At 33.7% G+C, this 17055-nt stretch overlaps 1 protein-coding gene across 8 annotated transcripts in view; it reads left to right on the top strand.

Annotated features, from left to right (window-relative positions):
* The window catches only part of DLG1 (discs large MAGUK scaffold protein 1), a 277900-nt gene that overhangs the window by 230802 nt on the left and 30043 nt on the right, over positions 1-17055 (top strand). For 4 of the 8 annotated variants that reach the window (XM_070371271.1, XM_070371280.1, XM_070371306.1 and 1 more), the window contains 3 exons: positions 3769-3838; positions 7589-7688; positions 16611-16652. In XM_070371271.1, coding sequence (XP_070227372.1) covers positions 3769-3838; positions 7589-7688; positions 16611-16652 — 212 coding nt within the window. Of the gene's footprint in view, positions 1-3768; positions 3839-7588; positions 7689-8376; positions 8411-16610; positions 16653-17055 lie in introns of all 8 variants that reach the window. The other 4 variants (XM_070371326.1, XM_070371296.1, XM_070371315.1 and 1 more) reach the window with 2 other exon arrangements.

Below are 17055 nucleotides of genomic sequence, written 5' to 3'. Positions count from 1 at the left end.
AGTCTGTTAGAGTCTTACCACTTGAAAATTGGGCAATGTGAATAATTGCTGGGATTTTTTTTAATTTCCTTTACTGAAGTGATGATTTTATGCTTGGTGTTTTATATTGTGTTTCACAGCCGTTTAATTTTATTCACCTTGTATTGTAACTGGGCTTCCCTGATAGCGCATTTGGTAAAGAATCCACCAGTAATGCAGGAGACCCCAGTTCAATTCCTGTGTCAGGAAGATCTGCTGGAGAAGGAATAGGCTACCCACTCCAGTATTCTTGGGCTTCCCTTGTGGCTCAGCTGGTAAAGAATGCACCTGCAGTGTGGGAGACCTGGGTTCCATCCCTGGGTTGGGAAGATCCCTTGAAGAAGGGAAAGGCTACCTATTCCAGTATTCTGGCCTGGAGAATCCAGTGGACTTTAGAGTCCATGGGGTCACAAAGAGTCGGACACAACTAAGCGACTTTCACTTCCTTTCACTTTATATTTTAACCAATGATATAGTAAGAGAATATGAAGCCCCCAAATAGAAATTTCTCTAAAGTTCCTACAAAGTAAGTATATTTTAAGTCACTGTGCCACAGATCTATACCAGTGGAGAAAGAATTAAAAACCTCTATAATTTTCCTACGTGGTGGTTTGATTTCAGTCGCTAAGTCATTCCGACTCTTGCAGCCCCATGGACTATAGCCTGCCAGGCTCCTCTGTCCAGGGGATCTTCCTGACCCAGGAATCAAACCCAGGTCTCCTGCTTTGCAGGCAGATTCTTTACTCACTGAGCTATGAGTTTTCCCATGTAGGTGGTGTTAAAACTCAAATTTTCAGGGGTTTTGATTTTGTGAATTGCCTCTTCTAGATTAAAAAAGGGAAAGAGTTTTAAGTGCAAAATTTTTAGAAATATCTAAAATTTTCTTTTAGATATTTTAGATTTTTAGAAATGTTTAGCTATTTCTTTTAGATATCATCTCTTTTTCTTGTTTAATTTAGAATCATGTGTGCATTCAGTAGTCTTTCCTCTTTGTTTTAACTGGTTATTGTAGTGATTCACTCACTGGTGCATACTTAACATCTAGTGGCATAAGTGGTTAAGTACAGAGTTTCTTTGAAAAAGGTGATCCCAACAACCCTCTCTGAGGTCAATGAAATGTTATTGGATGTCTCTACTTTTATGGGGAAGGTGTTAAAACATCAGTTCATAATTTCCCCAAAAGAACTTATATATGAGATCTGATTCAGCTTAATCATTGCCTAAAACTTAAAAGTTTTAAGATCAGATCAGATCAGTCGCTCAGTCGTGTCCGACTCTTTGCGACCCCATGAATCGCAGCACGCCAGGCCTCCCTGTCCATCACCAACTCCCGGAGTTCACTCAGACTCACGTCCATCGAGTCAGTGATGCCATCTAGCCATCTTATCCTCTGTCGTCCCCTTCTCCTCTTGCCCCCAATCCCTCCCAGCATCAGAGTCTTTTCCAATGAGTCAACTCTTCGCATGAGGGGGCCAAAGTACTGGAGTTTCAGCTTTAGCATCATTCCTTCCAAAGAACACCCAGGGCTGATCTCCTTTAGAATGGATTGGTTGGATCTCCTTGCAGTCCAAGGGACTCTCAAGAGTCTTCTCCAACACCACAGTTCAAAAGCATCAATTCTTCGGCGCTCAGCCTTCTTCACAGTCCAACTCTCACATCCATACATGACCACAGGAAAAACCATAGCCTTGCCAGTGAAAATTGTCAGAGAGACATTAATGTTTATTTTAGCTAGTTAATTCACTTCAAATCACGCTTATGATATAATAAACTTGTTCTTTCCTTGTTAATAAACTGGACTTATACTTATTTTGTTGAGACTCTAAATTGATACTTATGCCAAATCATATGCCTGTTTATAAACCTCTCTACCATATATATATTTGTACGTCTGTTGATAGACTTTGAAGAATACAAATGTTGAAATATTGCCAAGATCTCTATAATTGTGGTTTTGGAATTTATGACTGTTGTTGGCTAGATCCATATTTTTAGCAAGATCCAACTATTTGGTGACAACTCCTCTTTTAGCAATGCAGCCCTCAGCATAACTTCTTCTCTAGAATAGAATATAGTATCCTTTAAATGCAGAAATGCTTCCTCTGTGCCTTGTTGAGTCAATAGAAACCTCACATCTTAAATATCGAGGTCAGAGTTCCTAAAAATTGTCTTTATCTCTGGAAGTCTTTTATCTTACAAAGGCTTTACAGGTGTCTGCAACAAATGAGAAATACAGCTGACTTTGGTGGAAAGAGATATTTTGCATTTTGTATAAAAATTCTATAAGGTTAGATTTTGAAGCCAAAAGTGATCAAAGAGATATACCTTGACACCTCTACAAATTCCCAAATTTGTGAATAATAATATAAAATATAATTTTCCTGCCATAAATTACAGTATGAAATCACAGCCAGTTATGCCATTTCATCCTTCAGTGTATTCTAAACTTGTATTTTTTTACATAGAATGCTGTCATCTTTAATAATAGCACAAGGACTTGGAGTTCTTAGCTAAGAACCTACAGTTCTTAGCTTTCTTTCGGGAACAGTATTGACAAACACAGTTGAAGTCACTCAACTATTTAGTAAGCAAAATAATGATTAGAAAACAAAGCCATTTTGAGTTGTAAATGTTCACTCACTAAATGTTAGTTTTTCAGTGCCCTGAATAAGTGCCTTGGCAAAATTATAAATTCATTATTCCTATCATGGACTCTCAAGGTTGCTCTGGAATAGTAAAAACAAAAATTTTAAATCCGTGACTGCTAGGGTTCTTCTGTACCCATGGTAAAACTTTATAGTTAGATAATTTAAAAAAAAAAAAAAGAAAGATATGCTTTTATTCATAGGCTTTTTGGTAGGTTTTTCTGCTATATAATATGATTGCTATGCTGAAATCAAGAATTTATAAAGCTTAATTTGTATGAAATTTTTCAAGATTCATACTGGTTGCAATATTCATACATGGCTGTAGATTGTACACTATATACATTGTTGTAATATGTTGCTTGCTTGTTTCAAAGGTAACACTTTCAACAAGGTTTAAAATTCAAAAGATTTTAACAGCTGTACAGGTCCCCTCCGCACCCTGTTCCCCACGCACCCATTTCACCTTCCCTGAGAAGTTAACTAAGGTTACCATTTCTTCTCTATCCTTCCAAAGATACTTTAAAACTATATTTTGTGTACTGTAAATGGTTACTTTATGTGTTTATACAAATATATCATTGGAATTAAGCTTAAATGTTTTTATTTCCCTCCTTTTTATTTTTAAAAATTTCAGAGCTGCAGAAAATATAAGTACAAAGAAATACAAGAATAGTACATAGAATACCCACATTTCTTTCATCTACTTTCCTCAGTTGTTAACATTTTACTTCATTTGCTTTCGCTCTGACAGTGAGTTTTTAGCATATGTGTTCCATAAGCTAAATATTCAAAAACCAGAACAAATGGAAAACCTGGAAAATTGCTGAACTCAGAAGTGGTACATCATAATAATTTCAGTATAGTTATGGATTTGAGTGTATATATAAGTATACATACTTGTACTTAATAAGTGGTTTTATTTCATAATAAAATGAGCCCTATATTTCATTTCTCAGAAGTTGTTATTAATTGTGAGATGCAAATGACTTTTAAAGGCTTTAAAATATAAAAATGCTCCATATTAAAGTAGCAATCCTGATGATTTCTAATTAGAGCCTTGAGTATGTTTATTATACTTAAAAAATGATCTGTGCTTTGCCAGGGTTGAGAAGAAAGAACGAGCCCGATTAAAAACAGTGAAATTCAATTCTAAAGCAAGAGGAGATAAAGGGGTGCGTATATAAAATCTGTTATTGACTTTTTCATAATTCTTATTTGAGCTACATTATTAAAGTTAGAAGGACCTCATCATAAGAATTAATAACAGCTCTTGCCATTGGTGGTTTACAATAATAGATTTGCTTGAGTAAGCAATTTATTAAATGAAAGCACCCATTTCACAGACTTTTCCAGATTATCAGAATTGTCATTTGGTATATTCTTAACATACTTTTGGTTGTTATTTTTAAAAGTGAAATGAATTCAGCCTTCACACAGATGAACAATTATTCAGAAACTTGTATCAACAGTATTAATTGCCATAACTAATAATACATCTTCTGAGAAAATAGGTCCCCCCAAATTATTAACTAGTTCATAATGTAAGTTTATGGAGTTTTGCAAGTGTGGAAATTATCTTGTTCTTTTCCTCCTTTATTCTAATATTACTTAATAATAGAATCCATGTTTCAAATGTTTAAATCAGTATGAATTTTTATCTTAAGGAAATAAAGGGACAGTCAAAAGGAGGACTTTGTAAATGGGCAAGAAATATATCAAAATTATTATATATATATATTTTTAGATATATTTTTGTTTTCATGTAAAGTCCTTGAATCTGGTGAATGTCAAGGGATGATATCACAGGCTTCATCCTGTAGTATGTGTGTAAATACTGCAATGGAATATTCTAGCAATAAGCCTGAGGAAAGAGCTGAACACATACTGTGTTGAAATACTGTTTATAGCAATGTTTTATATTGGGGAATTTTTACATCTAAAGCAAATGTTTTATACATCTTTTGATCAAGTTTCAAAAGAATATGGAAAATTAACTCTGTAAATAAATTAATCCTACTCTTTGTACATGTCTGATATCATTAAGCATTCAAAGTTTTAATATTTTAAAGGAATATAGTCCTTAATCAAAGAAATTAAATCTCAGTAAATTGTATAATGTATTCAGTTATCTTGGGAATAACAAATTTCTTTTAAATTTATTTGTACCTTTCAGAAAATACAAAATTATATAGTATAATCTGAAGTAATGTTTGAAATAGAAAATCTTTGAAGAAAAATATCCCCAAGTAAATGCTCAGGATTTGAAATATATACAGTGATTTTCATGCTTATTTTATAATGTCTTTTAAAATATTTTAGTAAATACATTGTCAGTGTATTGAAAAAGGAATTGCATGTTGTAACTTTCCTTTCAAACTGTAAGAAGTTAACTGAATTAACGACATATTTAAATCTTAGTCTTGTTTGTTGACTATAACCAACTTTATACACAGTCACTGTGTTCTAACACAGCACCCAAAGTATGCATGGTACTGAGTGGGGTAAAAATACGCTTGCCATTGATACAGAACTGCATCTCTCTGTAATACCGTTTCCCATTCTAAGCTCTTCTTTTCTTGTCCTTATGTGGTAGGTTATGGACTTTATTTCCAATACAGACTTTTTAAAAACACTTTAGGTTCTCATTAACATTCTTAACATTCATTTAGCTATTTTGAAATACTACATATGGAAATTTTATATCTAGATATTTGATATATGTTTCATAAATTTATGTTTTATCAGTCCTTATATTTATTGCACTCTTTTGCAGTATAGCATGAATAATAATAAGTAACTAAACAGATTGTTTTGTATTGAAAATATAAAGAAACTAGAGGTAGTACGTTTCTTCAGTTTTGTGTTTTCCCTACACATTTTCATCCTCTTTGCTTGTGCTATTTTTCACTTTTAATAAATTCTTCACCTGCAGGATGTTAGATATAATAACAATTAATACATTCTTGACTAACAAGCATTTCTTTCTGTCCTATATTATGATATCTTTATGATATCTCATTTTGGCTAACTGCAAAGATATCAAAAATCAAAACATTTTAAACTTCATGTTTCTTTTGGTTGTTTGCTGTGAAACTGACTCTGACCACTATATATGCAGTAGGAGTAAATAACCTTTTATTAAAAATGTATCAGTTTTATTGGATGGCATTAAAATTATTACTAAATTTGAAATCAGTGATTGTCGTGAACAAAAAATTCCTTCCCTAAATTAGATTACCATGAATTTTTTTCCTACAGAAACTTGTTTTCTTCTCTTTCTGTTTTCTAAAATTTGGATTCAGGCAAGGGTTTTTATTCAAATAATGCTTCTTGACAGTTTGTGAAACTATAAGCTTATATTTCTCCACATTTTTTTTTCCTCAACTTAGTTTTTAACTTCTGCTTTCTTTATCAGAGCCTTCATATTTTAAGATTAATATCAAAACAGTCCACTTGACTAATGACTATGAATTTATTAATTTTGAACTGTTGATGTAAAAAGATAAAAATAAAAGTTTTTTTAAAATATTATTTATTATTAAAATAAATATTCTTACCAAAATAAATCTTTTCAAGTAATAGAATTTGAGCTTAAAGTCACTTTAATCCATTTCAGTACCTTAATCACCTGATACCCCATCACTGAAAATATAGGCATACCCCCAAAAAACACCATCTGGTGTTGATATACTTCAAAATATTGATAGCATCGTATGACATGGATAAACTAAAAAAAAATTGAAACAAAATTTCTATCCTTTATGTTGTTCCCACTTCAAAAAATAATAATAATTCCTGGTGTCACAAGGCCATTTCCTTCAAGACATGGGTGCCTGTGACAAATTACAAAAGAAGCTATTCCTCTTTAGCCTCATCTTTCTTTGTGCTACATGCTTTTAAAACTCTCAACGCACAAATGGGACATTCAAGAAGGGAAAAAACTTGTTTCAGACATCTGTGCAATAAGGGACCATCAAATCGGCTGTCATAACAATTATGTATAAACTACTAGAATTTTAACTGCCTCTCTGGCATTACAAGCATCAAACCTTTTATTCCTTATTTAGGACATGGTGCCAGTGGATTGAATCTGGTTCCATTTTATTTATATATACTTTAAAAATAGATAATATGGTAGAGCTGAAAGGCTAATACATCAGTTATGATGGCATTTAAATTGGCCAGGAAAGTTGAATCTTCTTCCTTGGTTAGATAGCACTGATAATTCTTTTGCTCGACTCTGTGCTTGATGGACACATCTTAGTTTTCTTCCCATTTCATGATTCATGCCATAAGCATTTAGTTATGGTAATTCTCTTTTTTAAAAAAGGTTGTTTTAAATTTTCAACACTAGCAACTTTCTCAGTTTTCTTGGTTCTCTTTTTTAGTAGTGGCTTTTTGTTAGTTTGTTGGAGCCACAGAGAGAGAAAAGGAAAACATTTGCTAAAAAAAAAAAAAAAGGAAAAAATTTGCTAAAGCCAGAGGACAATGAAGATTATTATGTAAACCATTAAAAATATTTGAATAGCTAAAGTAATTTTGGCTATAGAGCACCTAGAAATCTTCTTAAAGAATATGGATTGATATAAATAGATGTGAATTTGGTTTGGACTATAGTGGTAGCTAATCTGGTTTACTCTTCCCTTTTTTTTCTTAAAATCAAATAGCACTTACTTATTATTTTTAGGTATCACTGGATTATTCTCCTTAATTTATAAACTTAAATTTTTCAGTACTTTCAGTTAAAATGTTAGAATTTGAGAAGTTAATAGTAAATTAGAAATTTACTGTATAAAGCAAAATTCATATACAAACTGCACACTGTGGTCACAAGAGTCAGCTTTCACAGAGCTACTAGGCTGGGCCTTTGTACACACAGACAGTAGACATCCCTTTGTTTTGCCCCTCCTTCTCTTCTTCAGCAGTCATTCAATGACAAGCGTAAAAAGAACCTCTTTTCCCGAAAATTCCCCTTCTACAAGAACAAGGACCAGAGTGAGCAGGAAACAAGTGATGCTGACCGTAAGTATGTGGATCCAGTGGTCAACTGAAGATAAATGTAGAGGGACCTACTGCCCTGCAGTTGGTTGTTACCATGGAGACAGTTTCAAGAGCTGCAACAGGTTACTATTTATCTTAACTAGGGACAACTTAACAAGCATAAATTAATTTGCATACCAATCTTAACTTTTTCTGGCCCCTTAGGGATTCTTAAAGTAAATGATATTTTTAAGCTGTGTTTAAAATAGAATTATTTTATGTAAAGGTTCTTATAAGAAACATTCAACATAATCTCAAAAGAATATTTTAGACAAAAACATGAGTTACCTCAGAACCTTCTTATTGATTTCTAGGTATAGCGTTGCCAATCTTTAATAATAGATCTTTTCAAAACATTCTGTATTATCCTATTTCTTCATTATATGTAGACAATCTCAATTTTATTTTTAAAATAGCAAGAAACAGTCAAAATTTTTGCTTCTCTACCTTAATCAGCTTCTCATATAGAACTTACATTCTTTTAGTGGAGCGTATCTAGCCATTAGCTTAATTAAACTTTCAGAAATATGCAGAAGAGCTCTGTAAGATACGTGCACCTGTAATGGTCTTGGAACTGTCTCTTATTGTAGCACCAATTTTATGCATTACTGACAACTATTTTCTTTGATTATCTTTTTATTGCTTGCTCTCTGGGAACTACTCTCTACAGGAGATCCCTGACGACATGGGATCAAAAGGCCTGAGTAAGTGATCAAAATACTCCCAAGTTACTTTTTTACCTCCATCTACAGACCTACCTTTTTCAGATACATTTTGAGACTCGTGGTAGTGCCTATCTGGCATGAGGAGGTGTATGATTTAGATTGCTTTTAGATTTTTCATGTTAATAATATGCTTGGGATTTTTATTTCTATAATACCCTTTAATTTTTTTTCATTTTTCACATCATTTGAAAAACTCTCTGCTCATATTTTCCTCTTTGTAATTTTTATGGCAATTGCTTTCTCTAGGAATTTTTTAAATTTGAAGAAATAGACTTTTAATGTTTTTTTAACATAGTACTATCTGCCCTCATTATTAGAAGGTAGAATATAATCTTCCTTACTATTTTATTCCACCCCACCTTTTTTGTTAAAACATGTTAAAATAACTTTGAATCTCTGTTCTAAAAGCATTGCTATAATGTGAAACAATAAAACACAATAGACCTTAAATATTAGAAAAGAATTATAGAACTCAAGTTCAAATAGCAGTCTGTGTGGTAGGAAAATTTTATATATCTTTTTTATGGAAGATGTAAGTTATGGAAAGAATTATAAGAAATATTATCCTGTGGTTTTTTTTTTTTTTAACCAAGATGTCGTCTCTGTTTGCGGGGAATTGTGTGTGTGTGTGTGTGTGTGTGCATTGTTCCTGTTTAATTTTCTAGTTGGGATTTAATCTTCATATAAAGCTTGGTATAGAGTCTGATATGTAGGAGTCATTCAATGCATATTGGAATGAATGAATGAAATAAGTCATTTTCGCAAACAATTTTAAATGTGAATGTGTTCAAATTGATTAAATGTGAAATTTTACCCAATACTGCTAAGTTATTTTAGGTGACAGTGACTCATAGAAGTAATCTTTTAGGCTAAAGTTTTTTTCTAAATAGTTGTTTCCATTTACATTATTAAGCATTTTGAAAACTTCATAATTTGTTGATTATTAAGGATTTAGCCAATATCTTTCAACTTCTAAGTTAATAAACTTTAAATTTCATAGATTTTTTTTCTTGATTAACGCTAACTTTGTATTGGACTTTTAAGCTTAACTATAGGTACTTGACTTTTATTTCAACTTTTAATAATTAAAGGTTTATATGAGATTGAAAGCAGTATGCTTTATATGTAATTATTTCTGTTACACACACTTTGCTATTTATGCACTTGCCTTTTTGGGATCTGGCAAGAGTCAGAAATTTACTGTCACTAGTGGCACCTTTTTTAAATCTCTTTCCTTTGGGAAAAACTCAGTGAAAATCTTCAGAAACTGGAAAAAATTTCCACTGATTTTTAATGCTATAGAATTTATTTTGAGAATGGTCATGCAGTGCTATGGATCATCAAATGATCCCACAGATTTCTGTTATCTGTTGGGTCATCAGAGACCTATGGAAAGCTCATGGGAAAAGGAACTAATGAAGAATTTGGTTCCAATATTGATTTTTTTTATAATAGATAACTATACCTTGACCGCTTCCCTGATGGCTTAGAGGGTAAAGTGTCTGCTGCATTGCAGGAGACCCGGGTTCAATCCCTGGATCAGGAACATCCCCTGGAGAAGGAAATGGCAACCCACTCCAGTACTCTTGCCTGGAAAATCCCATGGACTGAGGAGCCTGGAAGGCTACAGTCCATGGGGTCTCAAAGAGTCGGACATGACTGAGCGGACAGATTCCTTGACCACATCATATTTTCATCTCTCGTTTTAATTGAGATGTGGGGCTTGGAAAGAGAAACAAATGAAAAATGATAACTGATTACCCATGTCATTGATTTATTTTCTGGTCATGACTTAAGATTCCTTGAATGATAGGTTTCTATGCTTCATCTCACAGGAACTGAAAGAATGTATTCACCTGGTAACTTGATCACATCAAGAAGATTTTATTTAGAAAAGGTTGATGGAAACAGAAAAAAAAATCAGTAAAATTCTAAAACTGGATAAGATGGAGGTTATCACATAAAACATTACTAGCAGCTGACAGGATGCTAATTATTATACAATAGAAAATACTGGGAAGAAGGGTGGGTAGTTATCTACATCTTAAAGTTCAGGATAGGCTTCCCTGGTGGCTCAGCAGTATAAAGAATCCACCTACCAGTGTAAGAGATGTGGGTTCAACCCCTGGGTTGAGAAAATCCCCTGGAGAAGGAAATGGCAACCCACTCCAGTATTTTTCCCTGTGAAATCCAATGGACAGAGGAACCTGATGGACTATAGTCCATGGAGTCGCAAAGAGTCAGACACGACTTAGCAACCAAACAACAAAGTTCAGGATACAAGGAATAAACTAAGCAAAATTCTATGCAATTTTAATACAAGAAAATAAGTGTGACTTCATGTTGGTATTCATTGAGCTTTGTTGGAACAGGACTCTGAAAGGATTGAGAACAGAAGGACAAATTATTCCAGATAAACCTGTTGAAGAGCTGTGGAATAACACTGAATAGCAAGAAAGATGGACATCTGCATGTAATTTCACACAACCTTTGAAGAAATAGGGTATTTAATTAAAGAACACAGAGAGAAACAAAATACCCTAGAATACTCTTCATAGACAAGAATTCAATGATTCTACAAAGAAGAAAATCAAATTATTGATTTACCCTGCTGACAGTAGAGGAAGCAATAAGAGAAATTGTCTTTCAAAACCTAATTTTGACTAACAGAACTAATTAGAATATGATGGAAATCTGGGAGGACGCAACTAAATCATCATAGCTTGTAAAAGAGCCAGAAATAGAAATCTGTGTAGCTTTTATGCTTTAAGGAGGCAATTTTGAAAAAATTCAAGAGGAAAAAAACTGGTTAAGATTACTTTCAGTTCAGTTCAGTTCAGTCACTCAGTCGTGTCCAACTCTTTGCAACCCCATGAATTGCAGCTTGCCAGGCCTCCCTGTCCATCACCAACTCCCGGAATTCCCTCAAACTCACATCCATCGAGGCGGTGATGCCATCCAGCCATCTCATCCTCTGTCGTCCCCTTCTCCTCCTGCCCTCAATCCCTCCCAGCATCAGAGTCTTTTGCAATGAGTCAACTCTTCGCATGAGGTGGCCAAAGTACTGGAGTTTCAGCTTCAGCATCATCCTTCTGAAGAACACCCAGGACTGATTTCCTTTAGGATGGACTGGTTAGATCTCCTTGCAGTCCAAGGGACTATCAAGAGTCTTCTCCAACACCACACTTCAAAAGCATCAATTCTTCGGCGCTCAGGTTTCTTCACAGTCCAACTTTCACATCCATGCACGACTACTGGAAAAACGATAGCCTTGACTAGACGGACCTTTGTTGGCAAAGTAATGTCTCTGCTTTTGAATATGCTATCTAGGTTGGTCATAATTTTCCTTCCAAGGAGTAAGCGTCTTTTAATTTCATGGCTGCAATCACCATCTGCAGTGATTTTGGAGCCCCAAAAAATAAAGTCTGACACTGTTTCCATGTTTCCCCATCTATTTCCCATGAAGTGATGGGACCAGATGCCATGATCTTAGTTTTCTGAATGTTGAGCTTTAAACCAACTTTTTCACTCTCCTCTTTTACTTTCATCAAGAGGCTCTTTAGTTCCTCTTCACTTTCTGCCATAAGGGTGATGTCATCTGCATGTCTGAGGTTATTGATACTTCTCCCGGCAATCTTGATTCCAGCTTGTGCTTCTTCCAGCCCAGCATTTCTCATGATGTACTCTGCATAGAAATTAAATAAGCACGGTGACAATATACAGCCTTGACGTACTCCTTTTCCTATTTGGAACCAGTCTGTTGTTCCTTTAGAAGAGAATAAAAAGTGTGTGTAGTTCAGTAGTGGTTATATAAGGTGCTCAGAAATGAAATTATAGCATACAATTTCAGACATGATTTGTACCTGTGTTTTGTATGCAGTTTATTTGTATAGCTTTACATTTTGTAGAATACCTCAGAAATTTCTACAGTTAGGCACATAGGTTTCCTGTTACATCCCATCTTTTTCTGTCTTAAAGACTTATGTAAGTAGAATGGTACAGAGCTCTTAGATGCCAAAGCCAGACTTATTTTCATTTGTGTGAAGAATGTGTGAGAGTAAAAAGAGAGTTAAGTTTAAGAGTAGTAGTATTCTTTGAGACTGATGGTGTGTAGTATTTAGGGAAAACAAAGAGAAAACACATATAGTCTCAAGAAGAAATGTTTGATTAGAAAGGTGGGACTTGATTAGAGAGATTTGAAATGGTTGTGATCATCAAACATTATAAACAAAAATTAAAACTTTAAGAGTTTTACTGTACTGTTTTTACTGTTTACTATTTATACTGTCTTATGTCAAAAGGTTAATATTTTAACACATAGATTTCTGAAAAACCAAGTAAGACACTAACTCTTCATTGGAAAACTGGACAAATGATACAAGAAGAGTACTCAGAAAATAAGCCAATTAAATAAACACATAAAAATGTTTAACAGCCCTAATAATGAATAAACAAAATGATATGTTTTACCCATCAGCTTAGCAAACTTTTCTTTTAAAGGAATATCCAGTGATGGGCATGGTTCTGTGAAATGACTGCTTTTAATATACTACTTTTAGGAGTGTAAATTGGTACAGCGTTTTTGGAAAAGCATATCTTTTGACCTACTAATTCCTCTTCAGGGAATTGACCCTGAGGATGTAATCAGAGGTGGAGACATAGGTTTATATATCAGGGTGTTTCATTAATCTTTAGAAATTCAGTTCAGTCGCTCAATCGTGTCCGACTCTTTGCTACCCCATGAATCACAGCATGCCAGGCCTCCCTTTCCATCACCAACTCCCGGAGTTTACCCAAACTCATGTCCATCAAGTCAGTGATGCCATCCAGCCATCTCATCCTCTGTCGTCCCCTTCTCCTCCTGCCCCCAGTCCCTCCCAGCATCAGGGTCTTTTCCAATGAGTCAACTCTTCGCATGAGGTGGCCAAAGTACTGGAGTTTCAGCTTTAGCATCAGTCCTTCCAAAAAACACCCAGGACTGATTTCCTTTAGGATGGACTGGTTGGATCTCCTTGCTGTCCAAGGGACTCTCAAGAGTCTTCTCCAACACCACACTTCAAAAGCATCAATTTTTCGGCACTCAGCTTTCTTCACAGTCCAACTCTCACATCCATACATGACCACTGGAAAAACCATAGCCTTGACTAGATGGACTTTTGTTGGCAGAGTAATGTCTCTGCTTTTGAATATGCTATCTAGGTTGATCATGACTTTCCTTCAAAGGAGTAAGCGTCTTTTAATTTCATGGCTGCAATCACCATCTGCAGTGATTTTGGAGCCCAGAAAAATAAAGTCTGACACTGTTTCCACTGTTTCCCCATCTATTTGCCATGAAGTAATGGGGTTAGAAATTACAGCCCCTCAAAATTGAAATGCCCCTAAAATGCCTTACAGCTGGGAAGTAGTTGATGAAGAATGACATATTATACAGTATAATATTTTATAACCATTCAAACTCATATTAAAGCATAATGTTGTGGAAAATGCTCACAATATAAGTGAAGAAAGTAAACTATGAAACTACATATATTGTCTCAGATTTGTAAATAAACATATATATTTAGGGCTATTTTGAATGGTGTTCCTTTGAACATTCCTTTAATGTCTTCTAGTATGAATATATGTCTTTCTGTTGGGAAAATACCTAGGAAATGGATTGTTGAGTCACAGATATATAAATATGATAGGCTTTAGTAGATAATGCCAAGTAATTTTACAAAGTGAGTATATCAATTTACCCCATTCCCCACCTCCAGTAGAATGTGAGTTCCGTTGGCTACATATCTTTCTCTACACTTGACATACCTTTTGTTTTAGTTTTTTCATTTTGGTCATTCTGGTGGATGATAGATACCTTTTGTGGTGCTTGTTTTTTAATTATTTTAATTGGAGGCTAATTACTTTACAGTATTGTGGTGGTTTTAGGCATACATTGACATGAATCAGCCATGAGTATACAGGTATAATCCCCCCATCCTGAATCCACCTCCCCACTCCATCCCTCTGAGTTGTGCCAGAGCACCAGATTTGAGTGCCCTGCCTGCTTCATGCATTGAACTTACACTGGTCATCTATTTTACATATGGTAATTAATATACGTGTTTCAATGCTATTCTCTCATACCATCCCACAGTCACCTCTCCCACATAGTCAGCTGTTAGGGTTTTAATTTTCATTTCCCTGATAAGTAATAAACTTGAACACCTTTTATATGTTTATTGGATATTTGAATATTTTCTTTGATAAAATGCCTTGAAAAAGATTATTTGTATTATCAGGGAAAGAGCATTTTACCTGTTTAATAAGCTCCCAACCATTGGTGATGATGCTATTCCAAGGGCAATGCTTGAAGTAGCAAGATTTTACTGTAGAGGAGTTATTTAAAGCATACTTGAAAGAACTTGAATTTGATTGCTTTATAACTATTGGTAATTTTAGAGAATGCAAGGTAAGTAAGAGAAATCCCCAGAAAAGAGAGTGTAGTACCTTCAACTTTGTATATATGTATATAACATGTCAGGTATATTCAGTAGTAGAGAAATAATAAAATAAACCCCACAAGCATTCATTTATCCAACTTCTCTAATTGTCAACCCATGGTTAATGTTTCTTCTATACTTTGACTTACTCTCACCTTCCACTTGCTCAAATGCAATAACTAACATTTCTTTCTTTTCTATATTAGAAATCCTAGTATAAATTTAAGAACTTTTTCTTTTTTCTATGTGGCATTCCTACTTCTGGGAATGAATTTTAAGGAAATAGGACAAAAGGTGAAAAACATATATGAACACATTCATAATAATGAATTGTTGATGTCTATGAAAAACAGTTTAAAGCAAAATAAATAGTAAGATAAATCATGATTTAACAGTTCAATAGAATATTATACAACAGTTTAAAATGATTGTTTTGACATCTGATAACATGAGAAGAAATTTTTAAATGTAAACTTTAAAAAAAACACCATTTTTTAAATGTTTATATATTTTTCAGTCTTAAAATTTTTAATGTTCCTCCTTTATTTAAAATATACATAGCAATGATTAAGAAAGTTGTATCTTGTCTTTGCAAGTTAGAATAACAGACTTATTTTTCACAATGACAGCATTTCAAGAACTGTACTAAGTTTTACCATTCTCTAAATTTAGGAGACTGTGTAGGTGGTATGGTACAGCATATATTTCTCCCCAAACTTTTTCCTTATGCTTTAATTTTTGTTTCCTTCACCTGACATAAGAAATTTAGATTTACATCTCTTCCATGGAAATTTTTGTTATTTTAGTTTTTATAGATAAAATTCCTTTTTATTGAAAGGAGAACACTTACTAAGACTACACTAGAGATTACATTTACATGAGAAGAGTGCTGGGTGTTACTGAACAATCAAGTTATGAAATGGGGTCACTTTGAAGGGAGGGGCCAGGCAAATGGGTTTGTTTATCATCTTTTTGTTTTGCAAAACAGCTGTTGTCAGTTTTACCAAAGCAGTTTCTCAGAAATACTAGTCTACTTTAAAATACAATCCCAAAAATGATGGTTGTTGTTAAAAAATAAAATAAAATAAAAAATAAAATAAAATACAATCCCACCTTCTAGAATTCTGTTCCATTTGACCTTTTTTAGAGCATCAGGAAATCTGGGGTATCCAGAATACTTTATCTGTATGATCTCAGACATAGATTTTCATTTCTCTTCAGGAACAAGAAAGAAACTAAGCTAAAAGCGGGGTTATTTTTTTTTCCATTTATTTTTTAAGATACCACTTCCTTATAATGGACCTCTGTTTTCTCCTATATAACTTGTCTCCTTTGTTAGTCATTACTGTATCATGACCTAAAGTAAATGGCATCAGTGACATTTTCTCATTGGGGTTTTTATATTGACAGTTGGACTAATTTGGGATCTACTTGCCATTCATAATAAGATTTTGTTCATAAACTGTTGAACAGAAAATGAAGCATTGTCCTTGCTTACAGATTTTTCTCCTTGCCAGTTCATATTCATGTATTTCAAATAAATTTTTCAAAGAAAATCAGAAATGTTTTTAAAAACTCTTTGGATATCGGTGGTTTATATATCAACATTTTGTTGTCACCTTGTGTTTATTTTGATAATTTGCTTTTTTTAAACTCATGACTGTGTTTTCTTTATTTTTTCCATTGTCCTGCAATTTCAGAACATGTAACTTCTAATGCCAGCGATAGCGAAAGTAGTTACCGTAAGTGTTTTAAGTTATTTGTTCTTTTGTTATCTCCAGTAATATATCCTGTGGGGGTTTTTCCCTTAGTGATGTATTCTGAAAACTGAAAATTAGGTGCTTACTATGTTATAGGGAGAGCCAGGTAAAATACTTTATAGATAAAGTCATGCTATATGTACAGAAGTTAATTTCCAAAGTTTTCATAAAATACAAAAACTCATTTTAACAAAACTGCTGTTCATGTACACAATATGTGTATGTGTATTTGTATCTTTTATAAGAAGTAAATAGCTAAATAGGGATAAGCTTGTGCTTTGCATTTTAATTCTGTTTCTAACATAGGCATTAAAATATTTTTCAATAATGCTAAATTATAATTAGGTTTATTTCCTTTTTTATTTTGTGTCACCAATACTGATGT

Source organism: Bos mutus, chromosome 1 (assembly GCF_027580195.1).
Source record: "Bos mutus isolate GX-2022 chromosome 1, NWIPB_WYAK_1.1, whole genome shotgun sequence".
In the NCBI taxonomy this organism is placed as follows: domain Eukaryota; kingdom Metazoa; phylum Chordata; class Mammalia; order Artiodactyla; family Bovidae; genus Bos; species Bos mutus.
Note: the sequence above shows the minus strand (reverse complement) of the source record. Positions and strands in the feature narration are given on the sequence as shown.